The sequence below is a fragment of the Zootoca vivipara genome, chromosome 14, assembly GCF_965207765.1.
Source record: "Zootoca vivipara chromosome 14, rZooViv2.hap1.1, whole genome shotgun sequence".
Taxonomy (NCBI): Eukaryota; Metazoa; Chordata; class Lepidosauria; order Squamata; family Lacertidae; genus Zootoca; species Zootoca vivipara.
Window position 1 is genome coordinate 31,307,689 of NC_142597.1, and position 16,245 is coordinate 31,323,933.

Consider the following 16,245-nt stretch of genomic DNA (forward strand, 5'->3'; position numbering starts at 1 on the left):
CAGCCTTTTGCACTTAAAATTCTGGCAGCAACTGTAACATACATAAAGACTTTCCTGAACTTCTTTGGAATTTCGTTACCCATAATTCCTAGCAGGAAGGCTTCAGGCTTTTTAGGGAAAGAGCATTTGAACATTTTCTTAAGCTCGTTGTAAATCATTTCCCAAAACTGTCTGATGGAATGAAGCAATTTCCAAGCAAGATGCCATGCCACCACTCAGCTTTTCTCTGTTTTGTTTTATTTTGTAGGTGGTAGCCGAATCAGAAAAAAAGTAGAACAGAAAGTGCTTCCTCTCCTGAACCTCCTGTAAGCTCAGAAGAAGTGTCAACACAGCCACACTTGTGGAGAGCGAGACCAGCTTTTGCTTTTCAGGGAGGAAAGTCAGAGTGCTACCAGAGTAGTAGAGCATCTGCTTGGCTTGCATAAAAGGTAAAGGTAAAGGGACCCCTGACCATTAGGGCCAGTCGTGACCGACTCTGGGGTTACGGCGCTCATCTCGCGTTATTGGCCGAGGGAGCCGGCGTACAGCTTCCAGGTCATGTGGCCAGCATGACAAAGCCGCTTCTGGCGAACCAGAGCAGCACACGGAAATGCCCTTTACCTTCCCGCTTGAAGTGGTACCTATTTATCTACTTGCACTTTGACGTGCTTTCGAACTGCTAGGTTGGCAGGAGCTGGGACCAAGCAACGGGAACTCACCCCGTCGCGGGGATTCGAACCGCTGACCTTCTGATCAGCATTGGCTTGCATAAGGAGGTTCAATTCCCAGCATCTCCAGGTGAAACTCGGAAAATTAGAATATCATCAAAAAGTGCATTTATTTCAGTAATGTGCAACTTATTATTTTTTATTTTTCTTTAAATTTTTTACAAACGCTTTCTTTTGGAAGTTCCACAGTAATAAAACAAATGCGGTAGTTACAATAATACAAAAATAAACATCGCTATTACATTTCATTAATTACATTCCATTTATAATTGACCTGCCTAACGACAAATAATTACAATCACAACAAATAAAGGCTTGACATATCTTGCTTTGCATATCATGCATCTATCTTATATATTGGTTTCACCTTTTAAGTTGCATTACTGAAATAAATGCACTTTTCGACGATATTCTAATTTTCCGAGTTTCACCTGTCCAAGCAGTACTGGGAATGTCCCCCTGTCTGAAACCCTAAAGAGCTGCTGCATTGCTTGCTAGGTCTGGGAAACTCCCTGCCAGTCAGTGCGTAGGTAATGCTGAGCTAAATGGACCAATGGCCTGACTCAGTATGAGGCAGCTTCCTGTGTTGCCCATGCAGAAAAGGCCCAGTCTCCTGTTGCCACAAAGGAAGCACACAAAGAAGGGCCTCAGATGATGATCACAGGGTCTGGGTTGGTCCTTATGGGGAAAGGCAGCCCTTGACATATTGCTGTCCTGAACCATTTAAGGTTTCATTGGTCAAAACCTTCACTTTGAATTGGGCTTGGAAAGTAATTGAAAGCCAGTGCAGTCAGGCCAGGATTGGCACTATATGCTCAAACCCTTTTACCCTGGAGAGCAACCTGGCTGCTGAATGTGGCACCAGCTGAAGTTTCCAAACCATCTTCAGAGGCAGCCCCACATATAACACATTGTAGTAATCTAACCTATAAATTGCCAGAGCATACACGATGGAAGTTAGGCTATCCCTGTCCAGATAGGGGCGCAGCTAGGCCGTGAGCCGAAGCTGATGGAAAAGCAAAATGCAGCCTGCATGTGCAGAAGCAGCAAGGCAGATGACGGGAGCAATCAATGTGCATTTCCATCGCTTGTGAGCTCCCAGGAGGCATTTGGCTGCTGCTGGACCAGAGAGACCTCTGTGGCCCGATCCGTCTGGGATGTTTTTATCTTCCCATTCACAACGCCGCTTGGCTCGCTTCCTTAAGTCACCTGGAGCTATTTTGTGGTGCAACAACTTCTTGTACACTCTGGTGGTTGGGACCACATGGATCTGTCTGGGCTGGTTCGTAGACTGTCTTGCCTTTGGATTGGGTGGAGCAGTAGTGGACTGACTGAATTCCCATTTGGTCCCCTCCAACTATGAATTCAGCGCAAAACTCTGCCATTCCCATTCCCGGGACTTAATATGCGCCAAGACTCAGCTATGAGAATCATTGTGGCATGTGAAGAGCAATGAGTTTGCCTCTGATCATGCGCCATGTGCCTGTCCCAAACCACTGTGTAATACCTGCCATAGGTCATTTCTTATATATTTATTCCATGTTTCATCCAAGGAGCTCAGGGACCATACATGTCCTCCCCCCCCACACCCCATCTTTACAACACTGGGAAGTAGGTCAAGCTGAGATACAGCTTGTGGGCATTGCATCACACTGTCAACTTTACGCGCAAGAGGAATGCATAACCAGTGACAAGCTGTGCTGGTGTAACTGGCTAAATCCCCCCCCCCAGCCGTTCTAAAACCAGGGACATCATCCACGGCACAGAGAATAACCACAATGGCTATGTTCCACCGGCTTCATTGTGTGCTTCTGAATACCAGTTGCTGGAAACCACAGTGGGAGAGTGCTCTTATGCTCGGATCCTGCTTGCAGGCTTTCCAGAAGAGATATCTGGTGGATGCTAGGCTCAATGGGCCAGTAGGGCTCTTCTTCTGTTCTTAATAGCAGAGTAAGCCACAGCTTGCTGTGTTTTGGGTTATGGAAAGAAGCCAGTGGCGTATTTATCCAGTGAGGTGGGGCAGAATGGGGGCTGGATGTCTTTCTCCTCCTCGCATCGTAGCCTGCACTATCAACTAACCCTCAGCCAGCACCACCCAGCTCTTCCTAGAAGGACTTGCTGGGCCCAGGAAAGGGTTAAACTGAAGCGGCATGCACAGAGAGGGTGGCAATGGGCCAAGTATCTTGCACCTGTCTCAGTATCACAGGTATCGGTCATGTGCTTTGGGGTGTGACGGTCGCACAAACCCATTCTTTGTTCTGCACTCAGTCGCACAGAGCAGTCCTTGTGTCCTCCGCCGTTAGCCTGCTACGGTGTGTTTATTAGGGTGCATCCACATGGCAGCCCCCACCCTATAGATGCCTTTGCTCTTTTGGCCAAAGCCACGACTCCTGCACTACCCATGCGCTCCTAAGCAGAGACGGGCAGGATAGCCAAGTGCTTGTTGTATTTTAAAGGCAACACGTGGGGCAAAGAGCGATTGCCGGGGAGCACTCTTAACAAAAGTGTGCAGCAACGGAGCTTTGCTGAGTATGTGCAGAGTGCAATCTGGCGAGACGAAAATGGCCTCCTCAGATTCTCTGCCCTGTTTATGGGTGGTGGAACGGGTCGGTGTGTGTGTGTGTGTGTGTGTGTGTGTGTGTGTGCATTCCACACTGAACATCCTGCCCTCCAAGGGAAGAAGAAGGTGATCAGCACATTCCTCAGAAAATCCTTCTGAGGAATGCTGAACCATGCTACCTTTGAAGAAAGTGACAGGCTAAGGAAGAGAGGAATAAAAAGTGTGTGATGGGGGGTATCTTCAACAATATTTTTTGGGGGGGAGGGGAGCCGTGTTACGGATTCTATGCACATGAGCTCATGCCTTCATAAAAAATGGTTTGTCTTTTGGACACCACTGGACCCTTCATCAACTTCGCGCACACACACACACACACAGGGTGAGTTGGATCCACTCTGTTCAGAGGACTGAGAAGTTGAGGCCACCCAATAGTCTCCAGGGAAGGACTTGACTTTAAGAGAAATTCTCAGGAAAACTTTATCCAGACATTTTGGCCACCTTCTGCCCTGAACAACTGACCCACACTATATATTTAAAGCCCATCAAATCCTAATTTAAAGCACAAGACTCCCCCCCCAAAAAAATCCTGTGAACTGTAGTTTACACCCCACAGAGCTACAATTCCCAGTGTCCTTAACAAACTACAGTTCCCAGGAGTCTTTGGGTGAAGCCAGGAGCTTTAAATGTGTGTGTAGGATGTGCTTTATGGATGGACAGACCTGCCATGAATAACTGAAAGCACGTCTTCCAACCTGAGCTGGAGTCCTCCCGGTCAACCTTGCAGCATTTTACTAGCTGTCGATCGGCATTAAATGGGCTTAGCCAGGGACTAGATCTTTTATGATGAGGGTGAGGTCTTTGGGAACACGCTGTGCCCTGCTTGCTTTGAGAGCAAACATGGGGTCATGAAGGGCAGAGGGCAGTTCGCTCCCCTGGGTGTTTGAGAGTGGAGCAGAAAAGAGCAAACTGACCTCTGCAGCCTACGAATTCCCTCTTTAGCTGTGATTCTTGCATTGCAGGGGGTTGGGCTGAAAGACCCTTTGGGTCCCTTCCAGCTCTACAATTCTACACTTCTACGATTGCTGGCGTCCTAAGCTGCTTCCCAGCCAGGCAACTCCTAGTGCTAGTAAGCTTATGGCTCCTCCACTCTGAATTGCAAGCAGAATTGCAAATAGCTTTCTGCCCCATCAGTAGGGTGACTGCGCAGACTCCTTGCCGAGCATGAAGACTCAGATTTGCGTGGATTCTGCATGTCCTCCTTCGTAAGAATTGGTGCACGTTTAGAAATGGCAACTATGATTTCAATAGAAATACCATCCCTCTCAAACCTAGTGGGGAAGACCTGTGCCCCAGGTGCTGTGCTGTGTACCTGCTTGGTCTGATGCCCAGGTGGTGCTTGCTGTAGATCCTTCTTGTAAAAAGCTTAGACATATTCATGGAGAAGAGGGCTATCCTTGGCTGCTCGCCATGATGGTTCTGAATACCAGTTGCTGGGAGCCACAGGAGGGGAAAGTGCTCTGGTGCTGAGATCCTGCTTGTAGGCTTCCCACAGGCAACTGATCTGAGAGCAAGATGAGCCATTGGCCTGATCCAGCAAGCTCTTCTTATGTTTGGGGTGGGTATCTCCATCAAGTGAGAGATATTACTTTCTTGGGCTCCATGATCACTGCAGATGGTGACAGCAGTCACGAAATTAAAAGACGGCTGCTTCTTGGGAGAAAAGCAATGACAAACCTAGACAGCATCTTAAAAAGCAGAGACATCACCTTGCCGACAAAGGTCCGTATAGTTAAAGCTATGGTTTTCCCAGTAGCGATGTATGGAAGTGAGAGCTGGACCATAAAGAAGGCTGATCGCCGAAGAATTGATGCTTTTGAATTATGGTGCTGGAGGAGACTCTTGAGAGTCCCATGGACTGCAAGAAGATCACACCTATCCATTCTTCAGGAAAACAGCCCTGAGTGCTAATTGGAAGGACAGATCCTGAAGCTGAGGCTCCAATACTTTGGCCACCTCATGAGAAGAGAAGACTCCTTGGAAAAGACCCTGATGTTGGGAAAGATGGAGGGCACTAGGAGAAGGGGACGACAGAGGATGAGATGGTTGGACAGTGTTCTCGAAGCTACCAACATGAGTGCTCTAGTCCATGGGGTCACAAAGAGTTGGACATGACTAAACAACAACATCTCCATCAAGTTATCCCCACCGCTCTTAGGGTTCTTTAAACAGGACGTCCCTGACTCAAATGGAGGACACGTTCAAATAGAGGACTATCCTCTGTGAACTAGGATAATGGTCACCCTAACTATTAGGGATATAGTGCTTTATTGTACATTTTACCCACTATGAGCAGTAATTTGTGGTGGAGCTGAGATGGATGGGGAGGATCCAATTCACCAGAGTGGATATTTGTAAAGTGGGTGGGAAATCTGAGTATTCGTTTTGTCAAAAAGCACTTAAATCCTGTTACTTATTTGTCACAAAGTGCTTATTGATTTAAGAGTGGTCATCCTTTATTGTCTGTTAAATGTCAACAACATGGTGTTAAATGTTTGCTTTGGATTGGAAGGGATATTAATTAGGCCGGGGAAACAGGTGCTAAAATGGTGATAAGCGAGCCTTATTTTTTCATCTATATATATAAAAATGTAAAAATCGTGAAAGTGCGTGTTCTACTTTTCTCCGTAAACGCTTGACCGATTGTCCTGACTTCCGGAACGAATTGTGTACTTAAACTGAGGTACCACTGTATTTGTTTTTTTAAAAGCCTGAAAAGTATTTTTAGGACCTCATAAAATAGTGATAGTAAAAAAAAACTCCACCAAAAATACAAATGTCCACTTTTTAGGTTTTAGTCTTGCTTTTGTGGTGTTTTTTTTGGGGGGTGTGTGTTTCATTATCTTATGTGTAAAGGGCATTGAGAAGGTGGTTTAGGAAGTGATTAATGACTATATATATATATATAAATGAAGGTGACACCGTGAAACGTAAGCTGAACTGTGAGGGGTTCAATTGCCCAATAGCATCACTGCCCACTTCATAGAATCAATTGAAGAACTGGAAGGGGCCAGAAAGGTCCTCTAGTCCAGCCCCTGGCAATGCAGAAATTGCAACTAAAGAATCAGCTAAAGACCAGGCCTCTCAGAAAAAAGGGAAAGTAGTGCCTTTGCCAACCTGGGGCTGATGGGAATTGCAGTCCAAAACATCTGGAGGGCATGGAGTTGGTGCAGGCTGTACTGAATGGAGACGAGGCTAACTAAAAAACCCCGAAAGTTAGACTTCATACAGTAAAGAGAAAATACAGAGGGTGCTATCCTACCAAATCAACATCTGATTGACTGCTAAGTTCCTTAAGTCCATTTATATCAGTGTTTGTCCTCTGAGGAGTGGCTGACATTGGCGGTCCCCCAGAAGCAGCACTGGGGAATTATGGGAAGCTTGCAGAAGGATGCCAGGAGGCCGGTGTGAGAGGTGGGCATAACTGGGTGCATGCCAAGACCCGCTGCCTTGAGGGGTGGGTGGGCACTGGAATTCTCTGAAGCTCCACAGTTTTGTGCATATTTGTGTGTGAGAGAGAGGGTGGGGCGTGGGAGAGCTTAGACAGCCATTTGCCAGGGATTCTTCAGCGGCGATTCCTGCATTGCAGGGGGTTGGACTGGATGACCACTGGGGGGTCCCTTCCAACTCTACAATTCTACGATTGGGGGTGGGGTGGGGAACCTGATGGAGGCTCCCTTGCTCAACTCCCCTCCCCCCCTCAAAAAAAATAAAACCTGGCACTGGTGATGTATGGACACCCCACCCCAAAGAAATGTGAGTGAACAAGGGGCTGGGCAATTTCACTCCCCGAACCATTCCACCCTGCTTCTGTTTCTGCCGAGGATTCCCAGCCCCACCTGCGTCTCTCTCCCCACCCCGAACTCCGCAGTGTCCCCCTTGCAATGATTGCCTCATGCAAGTGTGCTGATCCAAGGAGGAGGGTGTGGGAGCCATCATGCATCAATCTCCCTGCGCAAGGAACAGAAGGATATAAACAGAAGCTTGCTCAACCCACTCTCGTCTGGGAACACACCAGCGAAAGGTGGCTAGGGGCTGCTTCTCTTCCTCGTCCCGGCTGAAACTATGCAGGTTTAAGCCACCCTCTGCAGGAAAACAAGGAACGGACATATATTGCCAACAATTCACGTCCTGGTTCAGCTGTCGAGATTGCCATTTGCGGGAGCCTTTTGTTTGAGAACCTGCATTCAGCATTTGGGATGGAATGGGGAAAATAATACTATTGCATCACATTACATAGAGCCACTGGTGATGTAGCTGTTTAAGAGTGCTGGGAGACCAGGGTTCGAATCCCTAATCAGTCATGAAGCTCACTATTTGTGACCTTGCCTTTCAGCCTGTCCTACCTCACAGGGTTGTTGTGTGGGGATTAAACAGGAGAACCATGCACACCACTTTGAGTTCCTTGGAGAAAAAGGCGGGATATAATTGCAATAATAATATGGGGAAGAGTGCCTCTGATCATGTGCTAAGTGTACTGTAGACACACAAGTACGGAGCTCAAAAAGTTTCACACACACCCCTTTTTCATTTCCTTGCTCTCAACCTCTCACCCCAGAACCTCTTATTTTGAGAAACAAAGCCCCGGGCTTAATAGGATGCAGTTTGTAATCTATTTCTGATATAACACGGCTCAGTCCTGGAATGATAAACAGACGTAGACAGTTGCCTTTCTGCCTCTCACACTTACAGTGGGACCAATCCACCAAGTCTTGCTTCAATTCACCCATTTAGCTCCTGTTTTCATTTGTTATATAATCGTTGACCCCACTGCCACTTCCTCCTCAAAGGATAAAGGTTGGCTGCAGTTGAGCCATATCTCACGTCACCCTGACAACAGGCAACGAACTTTGAATTCAGGGACTTCCCATGACCCAGACTAAGGATTCTGGCCCGCAAAGCATCTCACACACACAAAATGTACGAATTGCCTGACTGGGGTGGTATTTCGGGGATGGGGAACCCTTTTAATCCCAAGGGCCTCATGTCCTCAGAAACCTTCCAGGGGAGAGTGTGGCCAATAGCAAAAGGGGGTCGGGCAAAGAATGAAGATGTTTACCTTTGTACATTCCGCTTGTTTCCACTCGCACACCTCTCTCTCTTTTCTACTTCTAGGCAACCGAGAAGCATGGTCAGAGTTCAAGGACACACTCCAGTCAGGCCAAAACCCTCAAGGAAGGCATGAAGTGTGGTGGCCTGGGGAGAGTCCCAAGGGCCAGATAGAGAGGCCTGGGGGCCGTATTTGTCCCCTGGGTCTGAGAAGCTCCACTCCTCTGACTAAACATGTCTTCCAAAGAGTGGCAACTGAGATGCCTCTGGGAAGTTTCCAAGTGCAGCATGACAGTGACGGCCCCTCCATCAGTGTCTATTCCCAGACATCTAATATTCAGAGGTAGACTGCATTTGGGCATGCATGCTCCATTTTGGCATCCTGGGTCCTCTTGGCCCAGTGGTAGGTTCTGGATCCCACAAGCAGGGTATGAGCAAACATCTGGTACTCAGAACCATCCTTGACAAATAGAGACATTCATCTGTTTAATTATCTGTTGTGTCCGATAGCCCCCTTTCCTTCCCCTGCCCACACTGTATTTTGTCTAATTTCTTTTTCTCTCACCTCCCATCATGTGGCAGTGAGTCCCTCATGTTAATTACACCTCCTGTGGAGAATGACTATCCTGAACCTCTTGCAAACTGACTTCCTTTGGGCGGAAAACATTCCTCGGTCATCTTCTTACAAAGCTCCAGTTTTGCTTCAAACTGGACATTCTGGAAGCTCAGATATTTTGGATTACAACTCTCATTAGCCGCAGTCAGCACGGTCGATGGTCAGGGACGATGGGAGTTGTAGTATGGACATCTGGAGGGCGCAGTGGCTGGGAAGGCTGCAATGGTTTATGCCCTATGGATCAGACCTGAAGGCTTTTCACTCTACAACCCTTAACTTACTGTAAAGTCCTCACAATGCCACCTCCCCTGATTGAGAGCTGGATTACGGCTGGATTACAAGATAGCAAATAAGACCTGCACTTTCTAAACCCTTTGTGAAAGTTGGTGGGTACTGTACACCAATTTCTTTCCTCGGCATCAGAATATTTCATCATAGCCACTCAAATTTATGATTTCTAAATTGTTTGCAAAACAGGGCCAGAATACGTCATCATGGATACTCAAAGCTGCAATTTCTAAATCATTTGTAAAAGGTGGTGAACAGCGTGCACCGATTTTTATCCCTAGCACTGGAATATTTCATTGTGGACACTCAAAACTCATCATTGTACTCTGCTTATAGTAGTATTGGGCGAGGGTCTGGTTTCCCTCAATTCCCCAACAGTTATAGTTATGCTTAGCACTGATCCCCACATATCCTCTTGGGACAGAGGAGATCCTCTTGGTAGTTCTACAGCCCTCAGAAGTTTGGGGTGATGACCCTATAGAGGACATTTTTGTTTGTTTGTTTCTGCATAATTCTCCCCTCACCAAACGCACATACATAAAAGTGCCTCTGGCCCAATGACTGTATAGCTTTCATCGTGAGCTGAAGATGCACATTTTTTACCCTGACCTTTGACACCCAAGAGACGCAGGTGGCCCTGCTACAGGTGCCACGTACGACCCCTTCTGCATGTGCATTAAATTGATATTTGAGTATGGCAGCCCCGGAACTCCTTGCCTCTTGACATCAGGCAGACGCCTCCACTATACTCTTTTCGGCGACTGCTAAAATCATTTTTGTTCAGACAAGCCTACCCAGACATGTAGAATGCAGATGCATGTTTTATTCTGTTTTGCATTTATTGCTAATTTTATCTTTTGAATGTTCCAAAGAGTTGATTTATGGTTTTCCCTGCTCATTGCATTGCTTTATTCTTTTTGCAAACTGCTTTGAGGGTTATTTGTTTTTATACAATCAAGCGGTATGTACATTTTGTGAATAAAATAAATATTTCCAGGCGGACCCACCGTTTTCTTCTGATTTTAAATTCTTATTATTGGTTTTAGTATTAGCATCTCACAGTGGAGGGCAGCTAAGAAACCCAATTAATAAAAACACACTGACAACAGCTGCAACAGCAATAATAATAATAGTAAAACAAAGTTGGAGCAAAAGAACGACAGGGGAGCTCTGGGAATGTGGCCAGCCCAGCTCGCCGTTCTCGGAAGAATGGAATTTGCCAGTCCTGGATTGTCAAGTACACCAGAGTTTTATTGGCGCGAAGAAAGCGGGACGGGGGAACGAAAGAGAGACAGAAAATACCACATAACTTAGCATATCACAAAGCAAAAGAGGGGAGCACAATTGCGCTCGTGCACGTGTAACAAAGTTCACCACCAAAAACATTGCGTCTCCTTTCCAGGGGAGGGTTGAGGGGGGAAAGGTCACAGGGATCCACCACATGTCAAGGTGAATTTTATTTGGCTTAAGGAGCTTCTTATGCACCCCTCTGCCCTCTCCCTGCAGACGGTGGCCACCGCTGGGCATCCTCAAGGAGCCGGACTTACTGGGCCACTTGTTCCCTTGCGGCCGAAGGGAACTCGCTGTGAAGGGCAGGAGGGTGTGGCGTGACGAGGCAAAGGCTGTCGGCCATCTTTACCCCTCAGCTCGGCAACCTACAGCGAGCTTCCCTATATGCCTCAAGTGCTCAGGCGCAGCCTCTCTCTTTTTGTTTTGTTTTGGTTTTTTTGCCTCATAGCAACTGCTTTTCTTCAGCAGGACTGTTTGTTTTCTCTTGCATTTCTCTTCATTACCTCAGGGCAAGAGATGGCAGCGTGGACACCTTCAAAACTAATCCCTGAAGGGGAGAGAGAGAGAGAGGAAGAGGTCTGCAGCCACTAACCTTCTGCCATTTTGCTTACGGGAAAAGACTGGCCGTTTTTGAGACCAGTTCAGCAGCCTCCTCCTGTGCCCGCCCCAAAGATGGTCTATTTTATCTTCTCAAAGCCTGTTTTCTTAACAACTGCCGACCTTCATTGGACCATTTCCCAACACAGGTCGGCTCAGGAACAGATTTCGGGGGGGGGGGTCCTCTTTCTGCGCCAGAAAATTATCACAGCCCTCCCCCACCCCTTGATTGGTTTCTCAAGTTACCCCTCCATGGAAAACAAAACAAAAAAAACCCCAAACCCACACAAAACAATCCATGGTAGAGAAAATGGAGGTCTAACATGAGGGTGGAACGGCATGAGGCAAGCCATCTGCTAGGAATCTCCCAGGCTGTACAAACCGTAGACGGTTATGCCCTGGCCCCATGCTGGACTCGATGGGGACTAGAGGCAAAGTCTGAGCCATGGGGTTTGGGGGTCCAGTCTGCCAAGGGTGGGGTCGAAGTCCAATAAGGGAAGCAAGGAGTGTTCAGTTCATAAGCAAACAACATCCGCACAAAAAAAGGAGAGGACGATGGAGGTAGCCAAGTCCATTCCTCTCCCGAGGACGCCTTTCAGGTCCTCAGGTGCAAGTCCGGTCCCTAAAGGGCAAGCTGAGCAATGTCTCTGGACATCTATCCTCCCTGTTTCCTGGAGGAAGCAAAGGTGAAGGTCAGGAGAGTCCCGGTGGGCACCTCAAACTTCACCCCCGAACAGGGCTGCCCTTCCACTTCACACGTAGTTCTTCTTGTCGTAGCTGGTTGCTATTGACCTGGGTGCTGCAGTGTAGGCCACATTCGTGGGTCTGTACTTGTCCTCCTTGGGGGGGCAGGAGCAGCAAAGCAAGGCGCCCCCAAAGAGAAACATGGCGGAGGCTGCCCAGCCGATGTAGAGAGCCGCTCCCAGCTCTCGCTTCTGGGGTTCGGGAACCAAAACGCTGTAGAATTCACGGATGATTCTGTTGGCCGACCAGCAGACTGGGATGAGGGTCACGATGCCGGCCAGCAGGAAGAGCACCCCGGAGACAATGGTGACTTTGGCCTTTACGGATTCTTCCTCGATGCAGCGGGTGCACTGAGCCCCAGTAAGGAAGAGGAGCACCCCAAACGCCCCAAGGACAATGGCGATGACTATCAGGGCTCGGGCGGCTTGCATGTCTGCCCCCAAAGCCAGCATGGAGTCGTAGACCTTGCATTGCATCTGGCCGGTGCTCTGGACCACGCAGTTCATCCACAGGCCCTCCCAGGTGTACTGAGAGGTGACGATGTTGTAGCCAAGGAAGGCGGTGACTCTCCACATGGGCAGCCCACAGCACAAGATGGAGCCCACCCAGCCCAAGAAAGAGAGGGAGATGCCCCCGATCTCCAGGCCCATCGACATGTTGCTGCTGCGGAGTCAGTCGCTGTTTCTCCAAGCACAGTGTTGCGGTGGCGGCGGCCTGTTGCTCTCTTGGTTTCGGGCAGAGCCTTTGAGGAGCCCAAGCTCATCAGGGTGGATTTATAACAGTTCTGGAGCCAGGGCGGGGTGTGTTAGCTCAGGCAGGGGCGTGGCGTCCCTAACGGACTCTCCGCCTGCCCTTTCCAATGCTGTGAACATCCTCTTTCTGCGTTTGTTTGTTTGTAGAAATGGCATGCTTGAAAGATGGTGCTTTGCTAAGGAGGGCAAAGCTGGAAACGGGCCCTGAATTCCAGCTGGTTGCTTGCCGTGACGCTCTGGCTGGCAGGCAAGGGCAGGACCCATTTGCAGCAGAAGGCAGAGGCCATACCTGTCGGGGAGGGGGCGGCTCTTCATCTGTGGGTCTTCCTTTGTTGAACCTCAGCTTCAAAGCGGATGTTGCTAAAGGTGTGCTTCTGGGCTGTTTCATGTCATGTGGCTCCCAGAGCTGCTGATCTATCAGGGACGTCTTTTGCCTTGTGCTAGAAGATGAACAACTCGAAGCCCTCTTCAGGCATGGGTGCAAATAGAGAGAGGTGCCACATTGGCCACCCTGATTGGCAGGCAGTAGGAAGCCACTCACTCATCTCGGCTTCCTATATAAACCAGAGATGGGGAACCTGAGGCCGTGGGCCAAAGCTGGCCTTCCATGCTTCTCTTTCTGGCCTGCAGGACTCTCTCCATGCCCACTACCTCACCCGCCCTGTTCCATGCTCCCCTTGAGTACCTTTTCCAGGCTAGAACGCATCCTTGAACTGTAATCATAGCTCCTGTTTGCCCCGATAGACGATGGAAAGATGCAGAAAGCTCTGGTTTTGTCTGGCTGGACCATTGCGTACAATACAAGAGCTGTTCTGCCCACAATTGCCTCTGGTGATCATACCCAACATGGGCATGTGACTATGGAAAGTGTCCTACAAGGGGATGTTCCCCTTGAGTTTGAAAAGTTCCCCCATCCCTGGTATAAATACTGCCAGCCTCATCCTCTTTTTGTCTGTCCTACAGAGCCTGTTGCACTGAGAGATCATTTAGCACAAGGATGGGGAACCTCCAGCTGTTGCTGGACTCCATATCCCACCATCCCCTGCTCATAGCTGCCAAGTTTTCCCTTTTCTCGCGAGGAAGCCTATTCAGCATAAGGGAATTTCCCTTAAAAAAAAGGGAGAACTTGGCAGCTATGCCCCTGCTATTGCTCATGCTGGCTGATGGGAGTTATGGGAGTCCAATTACCGTATAGAGGCTCAGAGGTATTCCCTGCCCTGCCTTCAAACATTAAACCGTTGGAATCAATAAGATTTCAAAGCATATGACCTTAATAGATGGCCAATAAATAAAGGTTCATATTTACATCATATGCACACCCACACGTTTAGTGATACTTTCTTTTTTTAAAAAAAAACTAAACAGGTCAGAAGTCAGTCTCTGATTGACTCACTCACCGAAAGGCATCAGCGCTGTCAAGGGAATTTCCCAAAGGCTAGAAATCTTACGTACACATATAATCCCTGATTATAGAAAGCCTGGGGAATGAGACACCTTTATGGATGCTAACCCCAAATGGGTGCCACAAAAAACTCCTCCAGCAGTGTGATGTAGCAGCTAAAAACACCAATGCAATTCTGGGCTGCATCATACCTGGCTTGAGAGCAGTACATGTGAAAAGGATCTAGAAGTCTTGGTAAACCACAAAATTGACATGAGTCAACAGTGTGATGCAGCAGCTTAAAAAGCCAATGCAATTCTGGGCTGCATCAATAGGAGTATAGCATCCAGATCAAGGGAATGAATTGTACCACTGTATTCTGCTCTGGTCAGACCTCACCTGGAGTACTGTGTCCAGTTCTGGGCACCACAATTCAAGAAGGATACTGAAAAGCTGGAACATGTCCAGAGGAGGGCAACCAAAATGGTCAAAGGCCTGGAAACGATGCCATATGAGGAACGGCTTAGGGAGCTGGGCATGTTTAGCCTGGAGAAGACAAGGTTAAGGGGTGATATGATAGCCAAGTTCAAATATATAAAAGGATGCCATATAGAGGAGGGAGAAAGGTTGTTTTCTGCTGCTCCAGAGAAGCGGACACAGAGCAATGGATTCAAACTACAAGAAAACATTAAACATTAGGAAGAACTTCCTGACAGTAAGAGCTGTTCGGCAGTGGAATTTGCTGCCAAGGAGTGTGGTGGAGTCTCCTTCTTTGGAGGTCTTTAAGCAGAGGCTTGACAGCCATCTGTCAGGAATGCTTTGATGGTGTTTCCTGCTTGGCAGGGGGTTGGACTGGATAGCCCTTTTGGTTTCTTCCAACTCTATGATTCTATAATACCAACTGGCCCCTCAATCTACTTCACACACCATACCTAGGGAGCATTTGCAGGGGCAGAAAAATCCTGGAACAGCAACCACATGCCACAGAATAGGGTAGCAGCAGTATGGGTGTTCCCCCGCCCCGCCCCACCCACGCATGCATGCTATGGGAAAGGGCCACAGTTCAGGGCAATAGGGTGTCTGCTTGGCATGCAAGAGGCTCCAGATTCAAGGCCCAGGTATGGATGGGCAAAATCTGTCCATTTTAGTTTCTCTGAGATTTTCCCCAATCTTCAGGTCTCCGGATTGGGTTGCATTTTTCTTTTTCTTTTATTTAGCTGCATTTCCGACTCCACAAGGAGAAGGGAAGTTGCCACCTCGAGTGGTAGACTTCGGGGCATCCGTATTTGCCAGTTATTTAGTTAGTTATGAGCACAAGACAATTTAAATGTATTTTTTATTTTTAAAAAAGTGCATAAAAACTGAAATAGAAAGATGCATGATGGAATGCATAGGAATATAAGAAGCGGCTGCTGGATCAGGTCAGTGGCCCATCTAATCCAGCATCCCACCCTCGCAGCAACCAACCAGATGCCCCAATGGTATGCCCACAAGCATGACCTGAACACAACAGCAATTCTCCCTACTTGTGATTCCCGGTTCGTATTCAGAGGCATGCCTGCTTTGACAATGGAGGGAGGACATAGCCATTGTGGCTGGTAGCCATGGGAAGAGACTAGGTGATCTATGGTCCATCCCCAGCTCTAAGAGGCAACTGGCTGGCCATTCTTGGAGTCACAACATACTGGACCACAAAGCCTTTCCTGCTCTGCCCCGGAGTTTATGTAAGCAACGATGACCTGTGCAGCAGCCTTGTTTAACAAAGCAGCCCAAGCAAAGACTGTTTGTTTGCAGTTGCTTTTATTCTATCCTTGAGTACATATTCCCAGGCGGTTTCTTATCAACAGTTTGGTTTCTCTATAGCTTCGTTGCCTCCTTAGGACCAGGAAACGGAGAGAAGGCGATGACCCATGTCCGTTTTTCTTACGAGGCTGGAACCGTTCCCTCGCCCCACGGCAACTTGTTTGAGGTGGGGAACCAGGAAGTGAGTGAGTTTCACCCTCCGCATCACATGGCCAAGAGTTTTATGGAAAGGCCGAGCGATACCTTATAAAAAAAAACATTTTACAATCTGGGGCGTAAGGGATAGTTTTCTAAATGTAGGGCAAAGGTGTTTTTCAGCCAACATTTATCAGATAAAAATAGGGACGTCCTAGTTCATACCCTTCAACATTTCTCCGGTAAAAATTGGTGTGTCCTAAGAG

General features: G+C 48.0%; 1 protein-coding gene across 1 annotated transcript; it reads right to left on the minus strand.

Annotated features, from left to right (window-relative positions):
* Window positions 1-10,080: 10,080 nt before the first annotated feature.
* CLDN3 (claudin 3) lies at window positions 10,081-13,301 on the minus strand. Its single transcript, XM_035140099.3, has one exon. It carries the CDS (start codon window positions 12,562-12,564, stop codon window positions 11,917-11,919), a length of 648 nt encoding a protein of 215 aa, XP_034995990.1. The 5' UTR covers window positions 12,565-13,301; the 3' UTR covers window positions 10,081-11,916.
* Between the last annotated feature and the right edge of the window lie 2,944 nt (window positions 13,302-16,245).